At 40.3% G+C, this 22,015-nt stretch overlaps 1 protein-coding gene across 3 annotated transcripts in view; it reads left to right on the top strand.

The window, feature by feature from the left end:
• The window catches only part of phf21b (PHD finger protein 21B), a 158,665-nt gene that overhangs the window by 128,959 nt on the left and 7,691 nt on the right, over nucleotides 1-22,015 (top strand). For 2 of the 3 annotated variants that reach the window (XM_059977981.1, XM_059977980.1), the window contains exons 12-13: nucleotides 3,625-3,707; nucleotides 17,465-17,620. In XM_059977981.1, coding sequence (XP_059833964.1) covers nucleotides 3,625-3,707; nucleotides 17,465-17,620 — 239 coding nt within the window. The remainder of the gene's footprint in view (nucleotides 1-3,624; nucleotides 3,708-17,464; nucleotides 17,621-22,015) is intronic. The other variant, XM_059977982.1, reaches the window with a different exon arrangement.

Here is a 22,015-nt window from a genome sequence, read left to right as displayed (position 1 = left end):
TTTTCACAAAAAAGTTCGCACATCAGCTAAGTCCCAGCTGGATGGTTGCAAGAATGTGACATTAGGTGGTATGTTTTGAAATCCTTGCAGACCTGGTGACATCAATATTTGGATAGTAAATGGATACAATAACAGTACTATGTAGAAATGATAGAATCAAAAAAATATTAATTTTGAACCGGTTTACTAAAATGGTTCCTTTATTTAAATCTGTCTCTGCTATACTTTTAGTAATAGTAAAACAATAAATACTTGTTAATAAGCAACAGGATTCATCCTTTTTTCCCCTTAAATAAAAGTCCATAAATATTGCAATTAATGCATTAATAAGTGATGACCTCTGCTGAAAATTACCATGGCAAATTAGAAGATTATCCCTAATTTGGGCACATGCTCTCAAAAGGTTCCACTTAATTTGCAGGTGAATACAGATGAGAAGTATCTGCATTGCTGTGATTAAACCAAAACCTGTACCTACTTCGTGATTGGAAGTGAATATTTTGAATAGTATCAAGGGCTTTTTTCCCTCCCTAAACTCAGTTTGTCCAAACTGTTCACTAAAAAACTGTTTACTACAAAGTAAGTTATTCATTAGAATATTTTAAATAATTTCTATTATGCATCATATTTTATAATTGTGGAGAATCCAATCTAGTTCTGATACTGGAAAATGTTTATTTATTTATACGTTGTTTTCTTATGGAGTTAATATTAAACTAATGCAGTTTAATTTGACTTGCATCTAAAATTAATAATTTGTTGCTAGTTACCAGTTCATGACCAGATTCTGGTTTGGTGTATAGTTCGCAAAGACTTTATAGCTGGAAAATTCAGTGGATGCATATATAGACTTATTTATTATAGTATCTTCAAGATAATACCAGCGAATGAGCATTATTCAATTGAGCTTCCAGTTCCAGTGAAATGCATGAATATTACGTAGTACCAGGTTTTGATTCCCAGATTTCTTTTTAAATGCATCTGGCAATGTAGCAGTTTTAGAGCTGTAAAATATTACAAACATTTCAAAACATACAAAAGTTGCAATACAAAGGAAAAACAAGAGTTAGTCTCTGATAGCATTGAAGGTAGGTGTGACTGAATCATGAAAAGGGTGATGATAGAAAACACACTGGGAATCAAAACTTACAAGGGAAAAGACTTGAATGATGTAGTGTCTTTCATGGCTTCGGGTTGTATCAAATAATTGTCAAACAGAAGTACTTTTCCCAAAGTTAGTCAGTGTCATAATGTACAAAACATAGAAGTTAATTTACCTGCAGCAAACTTCCAGCACATTGATATGATTCTGATCATTCTATTTTTGTTGATTAAGGACTAATTATTGGGCTAGTCTGGCTGATGACAATAACTACCTTTCTATTCAAAAAGGTGTTACAGGATATTTTATGTCCACTTATGAAAGCACATAGGGTTTCAGTTTAGCATCTCTTGCAAAAGATGGTTTCTGTCAGAGGAACTCAAAGTTAAATTCAAATGTTCAAAGTAAATTTATTATCAAAGTGCATATGTCACCATTTACAATGCTGAGATTCATTCTCTTGCAGGCATTCATAGTAAATACAAAGAAACAAAGAAAAATAAGAAAAATAATAATAAATAAGCAACAGATATCAAGAATGTGAGATGAAGAGTCTCTGAAAGGTTGTGGGAACAGTTTAGTAATTTGGGCAAGTGAAATATCCCCTCTGGTTCAAGAGCCTGATGGCTGAGAGGTAATAACTGTTCCTGAACGTGGTGGTGTGGGTCCAGAGGCTGCTGTACCTCCTTCCTGGTAGCAGCAGTGAGATGAGAGCATGGCCTGGATGGTGGGAGTCTCTGATAATGGGTACTGCTTTACTACGATTGCAGTCCATGTAAATGTGCCCAGTGGTGGGGGACTGCTTTACCCATGATGGATTGGGCTGTATCCACTACTTTTTTTTGTAGGCTTTTTCATTCAAAGGCATTGGTGTTTCCATACTATGTCATGATGCAGCCAATCAGTATACTCGCCACCACACATCTATCAAAGTTTGTCAAGGTTTTAAATGACATGCCAAGTCTACACAAATTTCAGAGAAAGTCAAGGCACTGCCGTGCTTTCTTCATAATGACACTTTTGTGCTGGACCCAGGATAATACTCTGAAATGATAACAAGGTTTAGTTCTGGATTACCTCTACCTCTGATCCCCCGATGTGGACTGGCTCATGGACCTCTGGTTTCCTCCTCCTGAAGTCAATAATCAGCTCCTTGGTCTTGCTGACATTGAGTGAGAGGTGATTGTAATGGCTTCACTCTGCCAGAGTTTCAACCTGTCTCCAATATGCTGATTCGTCACAACCTTTGATTTGGCAAGTGACTGTGGTGTTGTCGGTAAACTTAATTATGGCATTTAAGCTGTGCTTAGCCTTGCAATCGTAAGTATAAAGCTTCTAGAGCAGGGGGCTAGGCACACAGCCTTGCAGTGCTCCTGTGCTAATGGTGAATGTGGAGATGTTGCCAATCTGAAATGTCTGGGGTGTGCAATTGAGGAAATCAAGGACCTAGTGCATAAGAAAGTATTGAAGCCTTAGTCTTGGATCATATTGATTAGTTTTGAGAGGTTGATAGTTCTGAATGCTGAGCTGTAGTCAATGAAGAGCATCCTGATGTAAGCATCTTCACTATCCAGATATTCCAGGGTTGAGTGAAGAGCCAATGAGATGACATCGGCTGTGGACCTGTTGTGACAAAAGGCAAATTGGAGTGGATCCAAGTCGCTCCTTAGGCATGAGTTGATATGTTTCATCACCCACTTCTCAAAGCTCCTCATCACAGTGAATGATAGCCATCGAGGTAGGATGCCACACTCTTCTCAGGCACCAGTAAAATTGAAGTCTGATTGAAGCAATTGGGTACTTCAGACTGCAAAGCGAAAGTTTAATGGTATCAGTGAACACTCCAGCCAGTCGATCAGCACAAGTCTTTAGTACTCGGCTGGGTACTCTATCTGGGCTGGATGCTCTCCATGGGGTCACCCTCCTGAAGGATGCTCACACAGCTCACACAGACTGAAATTACAGGGGTGTCATTGGCTATGGGAATTCAAGAAGATGCCTTCACATTTCAATGAGCAAAGTGAGCTTAAAAGACATTAAAAGGTTTCTGGAAGCAAAACCTTGTTGTCTCCTATGTTGCTTGGTGCCCTGCCCCAGCTATTCAGTATCTTTCAGTGATTCAAGTTTGGTCTGGAATTGCCACTTTGTATGTGAAATGGATTTCTGGGTGTTGTACCTGGACCTCTTGTATTTTACTTGATCGCCTGATTTCGATACCACTGATCCAGCCTGCAGCAAATTGCAGGAGATCTCTTGGTTCATCCAGGGCTTTTGGTTGTGGAAGACTGAATGATTTTGTGGGAGCCATTCACATCTTCTGAGTCCTTGAACAAAGTCCAGTCCAATGTAACCATTCCTCTGCTTCCCTCAACCACCTCTTTGTCGTTCTTATCCCTGGAGTCTTGCTCTTTAGTCTTTGCTTGTATGCAGGTAGAAAGAAGACACACAGATGGTCAGATTTCTCGAAGTGTGGTCTAGGATGAAACAGTAAGTATTCCTAATTAGAGTACCTTGTGCTGCAGGTGATATGTTCATAATAACTGGACAGGGATTTCTTCAAGCAAGCTCAATTGAAGTCCCTGGCAATGATTTGAAGAGTATTGGGGTAGGTCGTTTCTCATCTGCCAGTCGATACACTCAAGATATTGAGTACCTGCTTAACGTCAGCTTTTGGTGGTATGTAAATTGTGGTCAGAATCATGGAGGATGGAAGGTGTTAAAGTGTTTAATTGAAAGACAACCTATAGTTCGTTCACATTGTATGGAGTTAATGACAGGAAAGCAATAATTATGAAAGAAAAATAAAATGGCACTAAACGGCAATCTTAGGGTCATGCTTGCTCACTTAATAGAAGTGGTAAATACTACTTTTAAGCAATAATCCAAAATTATCCAGTTTTCCTAGTTTACAGGAAATTGCACGTTGAGTAGCATATACCATAAATTAGATTAGACACGAGCAAATGAGTATTTCACCTGAAAGGGATTCTTGGCAGTAGAAAAGAAGCTAAAGAGGAGGTATTACATCTCCTACACTGACATGAGAGGTTGCTATAAGATAAACTTGGGCGGTGATGTAAAATTAATCAGGGTGCTGCAGAGAGAAATCATATTAAATACTGGCATTGTCAGGGAAATGTCAGTGATGACTTGGGATCATCCACTAAATAGCATCGTAGAGACATACAGCATAAAATGCTGGTTAGCCTGGTTTATCCATGCTGATTGAGATGAATATTATGCTAATCCTATTTTCATGCATTTGGCCCATATTCTTTTCCTTTCATGTCCATGTAGCTTTTTAAATGCTGCAGTAACATGTTTCTACCATTATCCTCAAGCCACTTGTTTCATAAAACCACCACTCTCTGTATGGAAAAAGTTGCCCTTAAATATGTCCCTTTCAACTTTGAACCCATGTCCTCCAGTTTTAGTCTTATTTGAGGCCCTCTGTTGGTCGGAGTCGACCATGGATGTTACATCCCAGCTGTCTATGTGATACACAAGCCAGGGCAGTGCAATATGGAGAACAAGCTGTTACCCATGTAACAGCTCTCCATGCAGCTGATGAATCCAAGGGGAAGGAAGAGGCCAATTTAATTTCCCACCAGTGGGCTTGCAGGAGTTGCCAGTCAGTGTTGAACTCAATGTAGGGCTGCCTTTAGGGACTTAAGCTCCAAATATTTCCTCAGGATTTACTTGTGAAGCCTTCCTATGAGTGGGTATAGCTGCAAGGCAGCAGAGGTTTGAGATCTGAGATTTTCTTCTCGATGAGCTGCCAACTACAGCTGATGAGCTCTATTTGCCCGAAGTAACTGGTTTAAGGAGCCATTAGCTTTTTTTTGCCCCCTTTCTTGTAGTAGAAACAGTTCCACTGGACATGAAGGCCAGGAGCTGCACATGGTTGTCAGAGGATATTTGAGACTCATGCCACTGGGAGCATTTAATAGGTAGTGCGAGCTTATCCCCACTACCACCCCAAGCTATAACAACCTTCTTTACCATTAGAAAAATACTGTGAATTTCTCTCCTGTTTATGTTCCTCATCATTTTATAGATTTCTGCAAGGCAGTCCTCGGCTTCCTGCACTACAGTGTGAACAATCTGTTGGATTCTGAAGTTTTAATCCAAGGTTTATTCAGTTGTCAGGAAAGAGGCAATAAGCTTGTTGATTCACAATCATTCTATTAAGTTGATAGAACAGTTGAAAAAACATTGAAACTGGTAGAAACAGAAATGGAAGATAGTAGCAGAAGGCAGACCAGAGGTTAAGATGGCACTGCCAAAAATTCCATTCATGTTTGTAGATAAGAATCAGCCAATTAGAAAGCCTTTATTCAAGTAATGCAGCACTGGTATGATTTCCAAAATCATACCAGTGTAACCACTTGGGAACACTCTGAACAAACAAGTGCATATACATACCAATAACATAGGTAGGAAAGGGGAAGAGGTCCTGAAACGAGAGTATAGGGAGTTAGGAAGGCAGTTAAGAAGAAGGTCCGCAAAGGTAGTAATCTTGGGATTACTGCCTGTGCCATGCGACAGTGAGAGTAGGAATAGAATTAGGTGGAGGATGAATGCGTGGCTGTGGGATTGGAGCAGGGGGCAGGGATTCAAGTTTCTGGATCATTGGGACCTCTTCTGGGGCAGGCGTGACCTGTTCAAGAAGGACGGGTTACACTTGAATCCTGGGGGGACCAATATCCTAGCAGGGAGGTTTGCTAGGGCTACAGGGCAGACTTTAAACTAGTAAGATTGGGGGGGGGGGGGGTGGCGGGAATCAATTTGAGGAAACCATGGGAGAGGAGGTTAGTTCACCAGTAGAGCAAGTAAATAGACAGTGTGTGAGGGAGGAAAGGCAGGTGATGGAGGAGGGATGCGCTCAGCCCGAAGATGTAGGGGAGAAGAAAGAAAAGGATAATAAATTTGAATGCATTGTTAGGGATGAAAAGAGAGGAGGGGGTGGAGAGTATCTTAAATGTATCTATTTTAATGCTAGGAGCATTGTAAGAAAGGTGGATGAGCTTAAAGTGTGGATTGATACCTGGAATTATGATGTTGTAGCTATTAGTGAAACATGGTTGCAGGAAGGGTGTGACTGGCAACTAAATATTCCTGGATTTAGTTGCTTCAGGTGTGATAGAGTAGGAGGGGCCAGAGGAGGAGGTGTTGCATTGCTTGTCCGAGAAAATCTTATGGCAGTGCTTTGGAAGGATAGATCAGAGTGCTCCTCTAGGGAGGCTATTTGGGTGGAATTGAGGAATGGGAAGGGTGTAGTAACACTGATAGGAGTGTATTATAGGCCACCTAATGGGGAGAGTGAGTTGGAAGAGCAAATGTGTAAGGAGATAGCAGATATTTGTAGTATATACAAGGTGATGATTGTGGGAGATTTTAATTTTCCACACGTAGACTGGGAAGCTCATTCTGTAAAAGGGCTGGATGGTTTAGAGTTTGTGAAATGTGTGCAGGATAGTTTTTTTCAACAATACATAGAAGTACCGACTAGAGATGGGGCAGTGTTGGATCTCCTGTTAGGGAGTGCGATAGGTCAGCTGACAGATGTATGTGTTGGGGAGCACTTCGGGTCCAGTGATCACAATAGCATTAGCTTCAATATAATTATGGAGAAGGACAGGACAGGACCTAGAGTTGAGATTTTTGATTAGAGAAAGGTTAACTTTGAGGAGATGCGAAGGGATTTAGAGAGAGTGGATTGGGTCAAGTTGTTTTATGGGAAGGATGTAATAGAGAAATGGAGGTCATTTAAGGGTGAAATTATGAGGGTACAGAATCTTTATGTTCCTGTTAGGTTGAAAGGAAAGGTTAAAGGTTTGAAAGCACCATGGTTTTCAAGGGATATTAGAAATTTGGTTCGGAAAAAGAGGGATGTCTACAATAGATATAGGCAGTATATGGAGTAAAGGAATTGCTCGAGGAATATAAAGAATTTAAGAGGAATCTTAAGAAAGAGATTAGAAAAGCTAAAAGAAGATACGAGGTTGGTTTGGCAAATAAGGTGAAAGTAAATCCGAAAGGTTTCTACAGTTATATTAAAAGCAAGAGGATAGTGAGGGATAAAATTGACCCCTTAGAGAATCAGAGTGGTCAGCTATGTGTGGAGCCGAGGGAGATGGGAGAGATTTTGAACGATTTCTTCTCTTTGGTATTCACTAAGGAGAAGGATATTGAATTGTGTAAGGTGTGGGAAACAAGTAAGGAAGTTATGGAACCTATGACAATTAAAGAGGTGGAAGTACTGGCGCTTTTAAGAAATTTAAAAGTGGATAAATCTCCAGGTCCTGACAGGATATTCCCCAGGACCTTGAGGGAAGTTTGTGTAGAAATAGCAGGAGCTCTGACGGAGATCTTTCAGATGTCATTAGAAACGGGGATTGTGCCGGAGGATTGGCGTATTGCTCATCTGGTTCCATTGTTTAAAAAGGGTACTAGAAGTAAGCCTAGCAATTATAGACCTGTCAGTTTGACATCAGTGGTGGGTAAATTAATGGAAAGTATTCTTAGAGATAGTATTAATAATTATCTGGATAGATGGGATCTGATTAGGAGTAGCCAGCATGGATTTGTGAGTGGAAGGTCATGTTTGACAAACCTCATTGAATTTTTTGAAGAAGTTACGAGGAATGTTGACGAGGGTAAGGCAGTGGATGTAGTCTATATGGACTTCAGCAAAGCCTTTGACAAAGTTCCACATGGAAGGTTAGTTAAGAGGGTTCAGTTGTTAGGTATTAATGCTGGAGTAATAAAATGGATTCAACAGTGGCTAGATGGGAGATGCCAGAGAGTAGTGGTGGATAATTGTTTATCGGGATGGAGGCCGGTGACTAGTGGGGTGCCTTAGGGATCTGTTTTAGGCCCAATGTTTGTAATATACATAAATGATCTGGATGATGGGGTGGTAAATTGGATTAGTAAGGATGCCGATGATACTAAGGTAAGAGGTGTTGTGGATAATGAGGTGGGTTTTCAAAGCTTGCAGGGAGATTTATGCTGGTTAGAAGAATGGGCTGAATGTTGGCAGATGGAGTTTAATGCTGAGAAGTGTGAGGTTCTACATTTTGGCAGGAATAATCCAAATAGAACATACAGGGTAAATGGTAGGGCATTGAGGAATGCAGAGGAACAGAGAGATCTAGGAATAACAGTACATAGTTCCCTGAAGGTGGAGTCTTATGTAGATAGGGTGGTGAAGAAGGCTTTTGGAACCCTGGCCTTTATATAGTCAAAGCATTGAGTACAGAAGTTGGAATGTAATGTTAAAATTGTACAAGGCATTGGTAAGGCCAAATTTAGAATATTGTGTGCAGTTCTGGTCACCGAATTATAGGAAAGATATCAATAAATTAGAGAGAGTGCAGAGACGATTTACTAGGATGTTACCTGGGTTTCAGCACAAGTTACAGAGAAAGGTTGAACAAGTTAGGTCTCTATTCATTGGAGCGTAGAAGGTTGAGGGGGGATTTGATCGAGGTATTTAAAATTTTGAGAGGGATAGATAGAGTTGACGTGAATAGGCTGTTTCCATTGAGATTAGGGGAGATTCAAAGGAGAGGACATGATTTGAGTTAGGGGGCAGAAGTTTAAGGGAAACACGTGGGGGTATTTCTTTACTCAGAGAGTGATAGCTGTGTGGAATGAGCTTCCTGTAGAAGTAGTAGAGGCCAGTTCAGTTGTGTCATTTAAGGTAAAATTGGATAGGTATATGGACAGGAAAGGAGTGGAGGGTTATGGGCTGAGTGTGGGTAGGTAGGACTAGGTGAGATTAAGAGTTCGGCACGGACTAGGAGGGCCGAGATGGCCTGTTTCCGTGCTGTGATTGTTATATGGTTATATGATTATACTGTAGCCACTAGGAAACATTAAACTGTTACTTCAATGTAATAACTAAACATACAAGCAGATAGTTAATTGTTGAGCTGCAAAAAACAAAGTCTAAAAATAATCTAAGAATTAAACAGTTGTATGTAATAATCACCCCTTTGATTCAAAATTGCACATTTAGAATCATAACTTCTGAAAGTTAAGAGGCAGGAAGATCTTGTGGTATCTAAGGAACTATAAAATAATCAAAAACTACCTAAGTTAGGAAATATCGAAGGATATATTCTTCAGTTTTCATAGCAATATGTCATTCTTAGGCAGATTAGTAAGCACACTTATGGGCGTTTAAACTATTGTAATATTGTTCGCTCTTAAACAATTAAAAAATAGAAATTACAATGAGAGGTATTAGTATGAATAACATTACTCGCACTATTGAGTAATCCTGGCTTTCAAGACTTAAGTGGATCTGGTCAAAGAAATTCCATCAGATTGATGTATTTAAACTGCTTATTTACAGAAATGATCAGGCAAATTAGTTATGTCTTCAGACTCATCAGGTATGTCAGTACAATACTCCTTGCCTGTAACTGCACATATTCTCCTCTTAACTGCTCAGAGAGGATCTAATGCCTTATGATACTGAAGAACCATCTTACACATGGGAACCATTTCTGTTGTTATTTTTCCCAAGGTATCAGCAGTGTCATTGCTTACCCTTTCTAAGGCTGCAGTAACATTTGTAATCTCTCGTATACTCCTTGCAACACCATAAAATGGGAATAAAATTGATGCAAAATGATGTCGTTCTGAAATGCCTTGTTTTACTTCTTGGCTCGAGAGGTAAAGTTAAGGGCTGTGTGTGTATGTGTCTGTCAGTCTGTCTGCCTACCTCATGGCAGAGAAAACATACCATAAATTACAAGACCTTAACCAATTATATGCAAGAGAGTTGTCGGCTCCAGGCTCCATTTCTGCACATAAACTGCTTATTGTTCCATGAACTTAGACCATTTCTTCTTACTTGACAATGGGTTTGTTGAATTGTAATATTTTTCTGATGGATATCATCAATGAAAATTCCAGTCATTACATTTCGGACAATGTAAAGTATAATTTTATGAACTACTGAACTATGCCCTACTGGATCGGTACTTTTTGAACGCAAGCAAAAATCGCTTTTATAGTGAGCACATGAAAATATTTAATAGCTTTGTCATGAATATAGGAATAGTCAGATATGATATGATTTCCTTAATTATGCTGATTATATTTACATATTTGATCCAGCTTATGACATTATGTGGGGGGCATAATCATTGTAGATTTATTTTTCACTTGAGGATAGTGAATCAGGCATAGTGTCAACATTGCTGTTGCTGGAATGTTTAATGAAGAGGATGCATGTTTGTTCTGGATCTGCAGGAATGCCTAGGACTGACTGGTTATTTTGACATGTGTGGTATATATTGAGATACTCAACAGCTGGAGACATTAACAGCATCAGCAAATTCATGTGATACAAATATAAATTGAGACATCTCAACTGGCACATTGTAAGTAGGGAATGTTGGCAAAAATATAACAACAATAAATGGTATTAGAATGAACTTCATAATGTCTAGTAGTTGTCAGCTTGCTTGAAGTCTTTTGGCTGATTTGTGATTTGCTCTCTGTAGTCCAGTAGTGTAGGCATTGGGTCAAGAGGTTACTAGAATGTTAACCACAGCACTTGTCGTCAGGCACCACTCTAGCTCACTTGCAGTGCTTTTACCTTCTACCTTCACCGCTGAGTTGATACTAAACAGCACTTGATAAGCTCCCAGTGGTTCCTTATCCAGTTTCTTAATCTGGACCCATGTGCCAGGAATCAGGGTGTGTCCTCATTCTGTTGGATCACTCCTAGTGGCAGAACCCCCAGGAAGCAGACTGGGCAGCAAGGGTTATTTGCACACAATTATTAACTAACTTGTCTGCCATAATGTATATATCAGCGCCTCTGAGATTGAGGGCTTCCAGCATTGACATAGGATGCCCTGTCACCACCTCGAATGGACTCGGTGTAGTTTTCTTCGGGGTTGCTCTGATGCCACACAAGACCATTGGCAGAGCTGTAGGCCATGGTACACCTTCACCATGATACTTTGTCATTGTTTGATTCCATTCATTCATTTGACTTAACCTGATGACTGTGGGTGATGTAGACAATGAAAATACCTTTCAATGTTCATCAGTCAACAAAATTTCTGTCAAATGCTTCCAGTGGAATTTAGTTCTTGATCAGTTTTTGCTGTGTTTGTAGCAGTGGCTTTCCTTACAGGAATAGTTTCCACCCATCTTGAAAACCTTTCCACTATTACCAGTACATACGAGTATCCTTGACCCTTTGGCAAAGAAATGTAGTCCAATTGTAAGTGTAAAAATGGACCAGATAGGGCAAGAGCACTTAATTGTGGTAGCTTTTCCACTACTCCACTATTTGTTTTCTGGCATGTCATGAATCTTTTAAATGTTTGTAAATCTTGTGCACTGAACTTTAAATTCCACTACCAATAGCAGAATCTGTCAGTTATATATGTGTGTTATGACTAAAGGAAAAATGGGTGGAGTCACGTAGCACTTTAGTGCAAGGGTGTTTATAAGGTACATCAAAAATCAGACTTACAAAAAATTAGTGAAAATAGTGAAAAGAAAATTGCCATATTTATAAAAAGATATCTACCAGAAAGCACATTAACAGCTCCATGCTTTGCCCATTGTGAACTACTTGCAGCCCGATCTTTCTCCCCTCGAGCGATGAGCTCTGTTTATTAGGCAACAGGCCATATTATCTTTAATTAAACACAAAGTTAACTTAGATTACATACGAATTAGAATTTACAATCACAATCACGTTACAAAATAAACAGAAGAATCTACCTTAACTACAGTTTACAAACAACATATACACATTTACCTATCCCCATTACTAAAGAAATGAAATATTCTGCTGTGTTTGGTGAGAACAGTGCCATAAAGCCAACTGGAGCACATCAGCTCAGTTTAGGACCCATTATGAGAATGCTTTGGGGGAAGACATTGAAGTGCGTACACTCAGTGCAACAACAGCAGAATGATTAGGCATGTTTGGATGTGTGTAAGGAACATGTTTACCGAATGTTGTCCGTCACGTTACCACCTTGCACTCCTGCAGCAATGATACTCAGCAGCCAAGACTGGCAGTCTCCAGTAACATTTGTGTTTAAGGTGATGAGAGGCATTGATCGTGTGGATAGCCAGAAGCTTTTTCCCAGGGCTGAAATGGTTGCCACAAGAGGACACAGGTTTAAGGTGCTGGGGAGTAGGTACAGAGGAGATGTCAGGGGTAAGTTTTTTTACTCAGAGTGGTGAGTGAGTGGAATGGGCTGCCAGCAACAATGGTGAAGGCGGATACGATAGGGTCTTTTAAGAGACTTTTGGATAGGTACATGGAGCTTAGAAAAATAGAGGGCTATGGGTAAGCCTAGTAATTTCTAAGGTAGGGACATGTTCGGCACAATTTGTGTGCCGAAGGGCCTGTATTGTGTTGTAGGTTTTCTGTGTTTCTATTTCCTTTACCTGCTTTATGGTGGACATAGAATTTGAAGGTTTGGAGCTCCAGGTACCACCGTGTCACTCTGGCATTACAGTACTTCATTGTCTGAAACCATGTTAGTGCTCTGAGGTCTGTGTAAAGGTCAAACTCCCTGCCAAGGAGGTAGTACCAGAGGCTGTCAAGGGCCCACTTAATGGCCAGATGCTCCTTTTCAATGATGTTTTCCCTTGGGAGGAGTTTTCAGCTCAAGTAAAGGGCAAGTCATTCTTATCCAAGTTCTCTTTGGGGCAGCACTACCCCAATACCTTCTCCTGAGGCATCCACCTGGACAAGGAACTATTTGTTCGAGTCTGGGCTCTGAAGAACAGATGAAGAAGATGCGAGCTTGAAAAGTGGTTTCACACTTTTGCATACCAGAAACAATGGTCCATCCAGCTATTTGAATTCCTCTCAAATAGTTCAGGAGCCGTCAGTGTACAGAATCAAATCTTTGGTAGAGTAATAACACAGATGATGCTGTCAGTCTCCATGTTCTTGAGTTAAGACTGGGATTGTGTGTTTGTCATTGACATACCAGAATCAGGTTTAATGTTTCCAGCATATGTCATCAAATTTTTTAACTTAACAGCAGCAGTATAATGAAATACATGATAATATAGGAAAAATAAATAGTAAATCAATTACAGTAAGTATATATGCATATTAAATTAAAAACAGTGCAAAAACAAATAATAAAAGTGAGGCAGTTTTATTGGGTTCATTGTCCATTTAGGAATTAAATGGCAGGAGGGAAGAAGCTGTTCCAGAATCACTGAGTGTGTGCCTTCGAGAAGGAGGTACAGAAGCCTGATGGTAACAGTGAGAAGACAGCATGTCCTGAGTGATAGGGGTTGTTAATGATGAACGCTGCCTTTTTGAGACAACACTTGCAGATGATGTTGTTGATACTGTGGAGGCTTAGTACCCAAGATGGTGCTGACTAATTTTACAACTTTCTGTCGCTTCTTTCGATCCTGTGCAGTAAACCACCCCCCCCCCCCCCCATACAAGATGGTGATGCAGTCTGTCAGAATGCTGTCCACGGTACATCTGTAGAAGTTTTTTAGTGGCTTGGGTGACAAACGTAATCTCCTCTGTCCCTGCCATCTTTATAGCTGCATCGAATGTTCGGACCAAGTTCGATCCTCAGAGACTTGAAATTGCCCTCTCTCTCCACTTCTGATCCCTATATGAGGATTGGTTTGTGATTCCCTCATCCTATGCTTTCTGAAGTCCACAATCTTTGGTCTCACTGTTATTGAGTATATGGTTGTTACTGCAATACCACTCAACAAGCTGTTATATCTTGCTCCTGTTCACTCTCTTGTCTCCATCTGAGATTCTGCCAATAATGGTTATATCGTCAACAAATTTATAGATGGCATTTGATCTATGCCAAGCCACACAGTCAAGGGGATAGAGTAGAGCAGAACAGTGGGCTAAGTACACATCCCTGAGGTGAGCCAGGGTTGATGGTCAGCAAGGAGGAGTTATTAATACCAATCTGCATATATTATGGTCTCCTGGTAAGGAAATAGAGGATCCAATTGCAGAGGGAGGTGCAGAGACCTAGGTTCTGTAGCTTTTTGATCAGGACTATAAGAATGATGGTGTTAAATGCTGAGCTATAGTCAAAGAACAGCATCCTGACATAGGTGTTTTTATTGTCCAGGTGATCTAGGGCCATGTGAAGAGTGTTTGTGATTGCATCTGCCATAGACCTGTTGTGATAGGCAAATTGCAGTGAGTGGGTAATATAGGATAAATGGTCTACCTGTATCAGGCTGCAGGTGCAGTACACGATACACATTTAAAGTTTGAAACACTCTTAGTTGTTCTTCCTTAAGAGTCATGAGATTGTTTGAGTACTTGCTGCCTTTCAGCAGATTGTTGAATGCTTGAGCAATGGTTGATGGGACTGTCACTGGCTTGTTAATACATTGATCAGCAATGGTTTCATCTTCAGTCCCGCATGTCTTTCTGCGTTTTTATTAGAGCAAGCTGTGGCATAGCTGTCAATCTTACTGTTTCATCACTGTCATCCTCATTTGAGTCTCTAGGGGCTGTTGCAGAGTTTATGTGATGTCCATACTATAATTCTTTGAAGCTCAGATGATGTTGCTATCTCGGAGACAAGGGCTGTGTTTCTTTTTTACTGATCTGTTTTTTCAAAATAGTAGCACAACTGTATTGAAGCCAGAACTAAGTTAGTGAGAACTCAGACAAATTGGAACAGAGGAAGTTCTTATTCCTTCTGTTGCATACTGCAAATTCCATTTTGTCTGTGACTGTTCCAAGTCCTTAAACTTCACAACCATGCTCGCCGACTACACCATTTGCTGGTTTCTGTTGTTTCAATACAAGTTTCTTTCAGAAGTCAAAAAAGAGGCATAGACTTGTTGCTTCACGGTCATTTTATTCAGTGTTGATAGAACAAAGGAAAAATTGAAATGCACGGTGATAGCTGAATCACAAACAAGAGAAAATCTGCTAATAACTCCTGATGAATATCTCAGCCTGATAGATCCAGTGGGAGCAGAAGGCAGAGCAAAGGCCATAAGATAAAGAGTCTAAAATAGTACTGCCTTGTGTTCAGATATTTTTATACTCCATTAGGTTAAAAAAAAATCCATTCAAATTCATAGATAAGAGTCAGCCAATTAGAAAGCCCTTATTCAAATAATGCAGCATCCGATAAAGTTTCCAGAATCATAGTAGTGTAACCACTAGGGAACATACAGAACAACTGCATAGGCATACTGTGGCCACTAGGAAGCATATTAAACTGCTGCATGCAAACAAAAACTACTTAAAAGTTCAAGCAGATAGTTGATTGTTAAGCTGCAAAGAAAATAACTCTTAAACAGTCTTTAAAAAAAATCTAAGAATTAAACAATCAGATCCAACAAACCCTAGGCTATTCATTTTTTAGCCTTGTAACTAAAAACCTTTATTTTTGGCAACAGTCTGGTGTATCTCTTTTGCATTTTTTCTAGCCTCACGTATCCCTTCTCTGGTACAGTTTCTAGAACTGTGCATAATATTCCAAATGTGATGTAACCAATGCCTTGTTCAGCTGTAATGTGATGTCTCAACTCATTTACCCTATACCACCTGCCTATGAAGGTGGGCAAACTAAACACATACTTCATTATCTTCCCCAAATGTATCACTGCTTTCAGGGTACTGAACTTGCAAGGTCTTTGTGCACTGAGGAATTTCACTTTGTCAAGTCACTGGAACCATTGTTGTAGAGCAGAAGAGCTGAAACCAGAAACAGAGCTGTGTTTGATGTTTTTTTTTATCAATCTTGGTGAAGGGGAATCTTGCTTGAAGAAAAAAAATCAATAGAAATCCAAGTAATGGAAGGTGGAATTGCCAGAATGTATGTGGTTGGGTCAGAGAATCTGGGAGAACGGAAAGAAAAATTAGGAGAGAAATTACCCCTTTAAAAAAAAACATACATTGGGATAGATACAACTTTGGAGAGACCAAAGAAGCCAAATTAGTTTGGGGTGGTTTTGGCAGAGAATTGGCATTGGCAGGAGATGAATGTCCTCATTTATTCCATTGTGCTATGACCTTGATCTATAATAGCCAATTTATTATAAAGTGACATCTACCAGAATATACGACACAAGCAAAAATAAACAGGAACCATAATAATAACACGAGGAAATCTGAAGATGCTGAATATTCAAACAACACACACAACATGCTGATGGAACACACCAGGCCAGGCAGCATCTATAAGAAGAAGCACTGTTGACGTTTCGGGCCGAGACCCTTCGTCAGGACTAACTGAAAAGAAAGATAATAAGAGATTTGAAAGTAGTGGGGGGGAGGGGGAAATGCGAAATGATGGAAGACCGGAGGGGGTGAGATGAAGCTAAAAGCTGGAAAGGTGATTGGCGAAAGTGATACAGAGCTGGAGAAGGGAAAGGATCATGGGATGGGAGAAAGAAAAGGGGAGTGGGGAGCACCAGAGGGAGATGGAGAACAGGCAGAGAGAGAGAAAAAAACAAGAACTAAATATTGTCAGGGGTGGGGCAAGAAGGGGAGGAGCGCATTAACGGAAGTTAGAGAATTCAATGTTCATGCCATCAGGTTGGAGGTATATAAGGTGTTGTTCCTCCAACCTGAGTGTGGCTTCATCTTAACAATAGAGGGGGCCATGGATAGACGTATCAGGATGGGAATAGGACGTGGAATTGAAATATGTGGCCACTGGCAGATCCAAATAATAACCATAATAATAAAATGGGATATTGTCTCAATTATAAATAAACCAGGAACCCTATCCAGTGTTCCTCAGCTGTGCAACTTGGTAAAGAATGAGGGAAAACTGTAGTCTTTTTTTAAATCATTTGATCTATGTGGATATCTGGCAAGTCCAGCACTTTTCATCCAAACTTGATCACACTTGAGACGGTGGCAATGCTAAGCTGCAATCCATCTGATGAAAATATTCTGTAGTCCTGCTGGGCTGGCAGAACCTGGAAGGAGTAATGATAATAGTCATTGGTCTGTGTATAGTGGGGAAAAAAAAGGGAAGATTATCTAATTGGTTGCAGTTTTTGTTTATACTGTGCACTTTAGTTAAATTGCAAAGCTACTAATGCACCAATTTTAGTTCAAATTAAGTTCAACCAATTGTATTAACCAGAAAACAATTCTTAAATTGATACTTAAGTTGAATACACTGTAGATATGTAGTCAATATGATGAAATTAAGGGTAGTTGAAGTAGGATCACAGGGGTAAGAGTTGTTTAACAATATGGAGGGATTTAAATTTTGCATGTCTTTCTTCAAGGTATTTAAAACAACTTTGGTCAATACCACTTGTGATATTTGTTACAGTTTGCTTAAACTAATCTGGATTTTCCTTGGCTTCATATTGCAGGATGACATTCATGAAGATTATTGTACAGTGTGCAAACGTAGTGGTCAACTTCTTTTGTGTGACACTTGTTCTCGTGTTTATCATCTGGAATGCTTGGAACCTCCCCTTAAGACAATTCCCAAGGGAGTATGGGTCTGCCCCAGATGTCAAGAAAAGGTACTGATACTATATCATTCAGCAAATTTGATTGCATTAATATATTTGAAACACTTTGTAAGCAAAATAAAGCCACTATTAGTCTCAGGAAAGCAGATGTACGTAGTCTAGGAATTAATTTATGGTGACTGACATCTTAACTGGAATGTCATCATCTGTCTTGGACCTATTTTTGTGATGACTGACAAGACTTATTTTCCCGATTTAGGGATATTGTCTCAGTTATAAATACTTTCCATTTAGGCAAAATCATAATACATTTTTTCTCATTGTTTGATATCTTGGTGTTGCTGGCCAACTACTACTGTTGTACCTCTGGAGAAGGTTCATGGTTCATTACAGAATTTTAATGCAGAGGTGATGAAGAAGCAGAGAGATAATTCGAAGTCGGGATGAATCGTGACTTGGAGAGGAACTTTCCCTTGAATTGAAAGCCCTTTGTCCCCTTTGGTAGTAGAGGTCTAGTTTAGGAGGTGCTGTTAGAGTAACCTAGGTAAGTAACTACAGTGCATTTTGTAGATGGTGCACCCTATAGGCACTGCATTAGTGGTGGAAGAAAGGAATGCTTATAGTTGTTAATAGAGTTCTAATCAAGTGGGGTGCATTGACTTGGATGGTAGGAAGATTTATCAAAGGATGCATTCTTGGAACAGCGTGTACGAGAGCCGACCAGGGACAAGACTTTTCTGGATTTAGTGTTATGTAATGAACAGGATTTTGATAAGCAATCTTGCAGTAAAGGAGCCATTAGGAGGTAGTGATCATAATATGATAAGTTTTTATCTGCAATTTGAGAAGGATAAGGGCAGCTCAGAGGTGTCAGTGTTGCAGTTGAACAGGGGAAACTATGGAGCCATGAGGGAGGAGCTGGCCAAAGTTGACTGGATGGATAGCCTAGCAGAAAAGACGGTGGAACAGCAATGGCAGGATTTCTTGGGAATAATGCACAAAGTGCAAAATCAGTTCATCCCCCAGAGAAGGAAGGATTCAAAGGGGGGAAAGGGGCCACAGTGGTTGACAAAGGAAGTCAGAGATTGCATAGCATTTAAAAAAAAGGAAGTATGACAGAGCTAAGGTGAGTGGGAGGACGGATGATTGGGAAGTTTTTAAGGAACAACAGAACTTAACTAAAAAGACAATACGGGGAGAAAAAATGAGGTACGAACGCAAGCTAGCCAGGAATATAAAGGAAGATAGCAAAAGCTTTTTTAGGTATGTGAAGAGAAAGAAGATAGTTAAGAACAATGTTGGGCCCTTGAAGAATGAATTGGGTGAAATTGTTATGGGAAACAGAGAAATGGCAGAAGAAATTAATGAGTACTTTAGATCTGTTTTCACTAAGGAAGACACAAGCAATCTCCCAGATGTATGGATGGGCCAAGGACAGGGTAACAGAGGAAATGAAACAAATTGACTTTAGGAAGGAAACGGTGATAAGAAGACTGATGGGACTGAAGGCTGACAAATCCCCAGGTCCAGATGGTCTGCATCCTAGGGTACTAAAGGAGGTGGCCCTGGAAATTGCGGATGCATTGGTAATCATTTTCCAATGTTCCTTAGATTCAGGATCAGTTCCTGAGGATTGGAGAATGGCTAATGTTATCCCACTTTTTAAGAAAGGAGGGAAGGAGAAAACAGAGAACTATAGAACTGTCAGCCTGACATCGGTGGTGGGGAAGATGCTAGAGTCCATTATTAAGGATGAAATAGTGGCATATCTAGGTAGCAGTGATAGGATTGGGCCGAGCCAGCATGGATTTACCAAGGGTAAATCATGCTTGACTAATCTGTTGGAGTTTTTCGAGAATCTAACCAGGAAGTTAGACGGGGGAGATACAGTGGATGTAGTGTACCTCGATTTTCAGAAGGCTTTTGATAAGGTCCCACGTAGGAGATTGGTGGGTAAAATCAAAGCTCAGGGCATCGGGGGGAAGACATTGACGGATAGAAAACTGGTTGGCAGATAGAAAGCAAAGGGTAGCGGTGAATGGGTGTTTCTAGGAATGGCAGGTGGTGACTAGTGGGGTGCCACAGGGCTTGGTATTGGGACCGCAGCTGTTAGCAACTTACGTCAACGATTTGGATGAAGGCATTGAAAATAACATCAGCAAATTTGCTGATGATACTAAGCTGGGTGGCAGGGTGACGTGATGAGGATGTTAGGAGAATTCAGGGTGACTTGGATAGGCTGGGTGAGTGGACAGATACTTGGCAGATGGCGTTTAATGTGAATAAGTGTGAGGTTATCCACTTTGGGAGTAAGAACAGGAAGGCAGGTTATTATCTGAACAGTGTAGAGTTAGGTAAGGGAGAAATACAAAGAGATCTAGGAGTCCTTGTTTATCAGTCACTGAAGGTGAATGAGCAAGTGCAGCAGGCAGTGAAGAAGGCTAATGGAATGCTGGCCTTTATTACAAAGGGAATTGAGTACAAGAGCAAGGAAATCCTCTTGCATTTGTACAGAGCCCTGGTGAGACCACACCTGGAGTATTGTGTACAGTTTTGGTCTCCAGGGTTAAGGAAGGACATCCTGGCTGTAGAGGAAGTGCAGCGTAGATTCACGTGGTTAATTCCTGGGATGTCTGGACTGTCTTATGCAGAGAGGTTAGAGAGACTGGGCTTGTACACGCTGGAATTAAGGAAATTGAGAGGGGATCTGATTGAAACATATAAGATTATTAAGGGACTGGACAAGATAGAGGCAGGAAATATGTTCCAGATGCTGGGAGAGTCCAGTACCAGAGGGCATGGTTTGAGAATAAGGGGTAGGTCATTTAGGACAGATTTAAGGAAAAACTTCTTCTCCCAGAGAGTTATGGGGGTCTGGAATGCACTGCCTCGGAAGGTAGTGGAGGCCAATTTTCTGGATGCTTTCAAGAAGGAGCTAGATAGGTATCTTATGGATAGGGGAATCAACGGATATGGGGACAAGGCAGGAACCGGGTATTGATAGTAGTTGATCAGCCATGATCTCAAAATGGTGGTGCAGGCTCAAAGGGCCGAATGGTCTACTTCTGCACCTATTGTCTATTGTAATTGTTGCAGTTCCACAAATCCAGACAAGTGTACTCATTAGAATGGAAAGTTAAGTGGAATAGTTCAGATGAATTATTACCTTGTTGAAAGAAGTGTTTTGGCTTTCGCATAATGATAAAGTATGAGAGGAAAGAGGAGGTTAACGGAAAGGTGTCTTTGCCTACTCTTTCATCACTTCATACATTGCAGGCCATCTGACAAATCTCATTTGGAAAGAGAAATTTATATGAGCGGCATTTATGCTCCAGTTCCAGCCGCTGAAGTATGAACTGTTGCAAAATCACTAAACAAGCTGCCATATCTGACCTGACACAAAACGTCCATTTAGGTAATGGCTCGATTTCTTCTAAAGTACAGTCTGTTACAGTTAGCGAAAACAACCAACACCTATTGGTCAGCTAACAACCAACCCCAAGCTGACTTTCATTGGTTAGTTGTTATTCCTAACAACGTCTTGAATTTTCTTGGGTAAACTTTAAATAGTTGTTCTTTGGGGTACTTTCAGGTTTTTGCAGCTGTGTGGTTTTACTTGAATAAAGGTTATTTTGAGTTCTGGCTTTGGGTCTCATCAGCAGAACAGGCAAGTGAACACAACAAATTGGTGACCAGGTACTGTATTACATCAACATGGCAATTTCAGCAAGAGACTTGTGCGTAATTCTCTATCAGCAGCAAGCGCAATCTGAGGTGGTCCAGCTGAAGTTAATCGAAACCTTGACGAGCAGGTTATCAGTGAGTCCAACAACTCATTGTCAAACACTGAACAGAGTACCTGTGAGTCATTACCAGCTTCCAGTTTGATGCTGCTTTGGGAGTTGTGTTTGAACTTTGGTTCAAATGTTACGAAGATATCTTCTTCGTTCGAGTTTGTCAGTAAAGATGACTCGTGGAAGACACGCACTTTGCTCCAAGTATTCAATACTGCTTGAATGTGAGCATTATTTCAACTTCCTCCAGCCTAAGAACCAGCATGACCTATTGTTTGACAAAACTGTCCAACAGTTAACAATCATTTTTGGAGATCAGTTATCTCTTTTCAGTGTTCACTACCATTACCTAAAATTCATTAAACGTGAGGCTAATAACTTCCTCGTATGTTGGTGTTGTCAGTCACAAGTGTGAAAAATTCAAACTGGATAACAACTGAGTCATAGTTCAAATATCTGATTTTTATTTGCGGACTTCAGGCACCTGACGATGCAGACAGTATTACAATGGAAAAGATCCCCTGGATACCAGGTCAGATTGTCAAACAAATGGAGAAAATACTCTATGAAGTTGTAGTATACAGACATTCTTGGTGTCATCACGTCCACCAGTTGCGGACACATGTTCCAGAATACCCAACAGGTTTGTTAG

The sequence above is a fragment of the Hypanus sabinus genome, chromosome 8 (genome assembly GCF_030144855.1).
Source record: "Hypanus sabinus isolate sHypSab1 chromosome 8, sHypSab1.hap1, whole genome shotgun sequence".
Classification (NCBI taxonomy): domain Eukaryota; kingdom Metazoa; phylum Chordata; class Chondrichthyes; order Myliobatiformes; family Dasyatidae; genus Hypanus; species Hypanus sabinus.
This window is presented reverse-complemented; position numbering and strand designations above follow the sequence as displayed.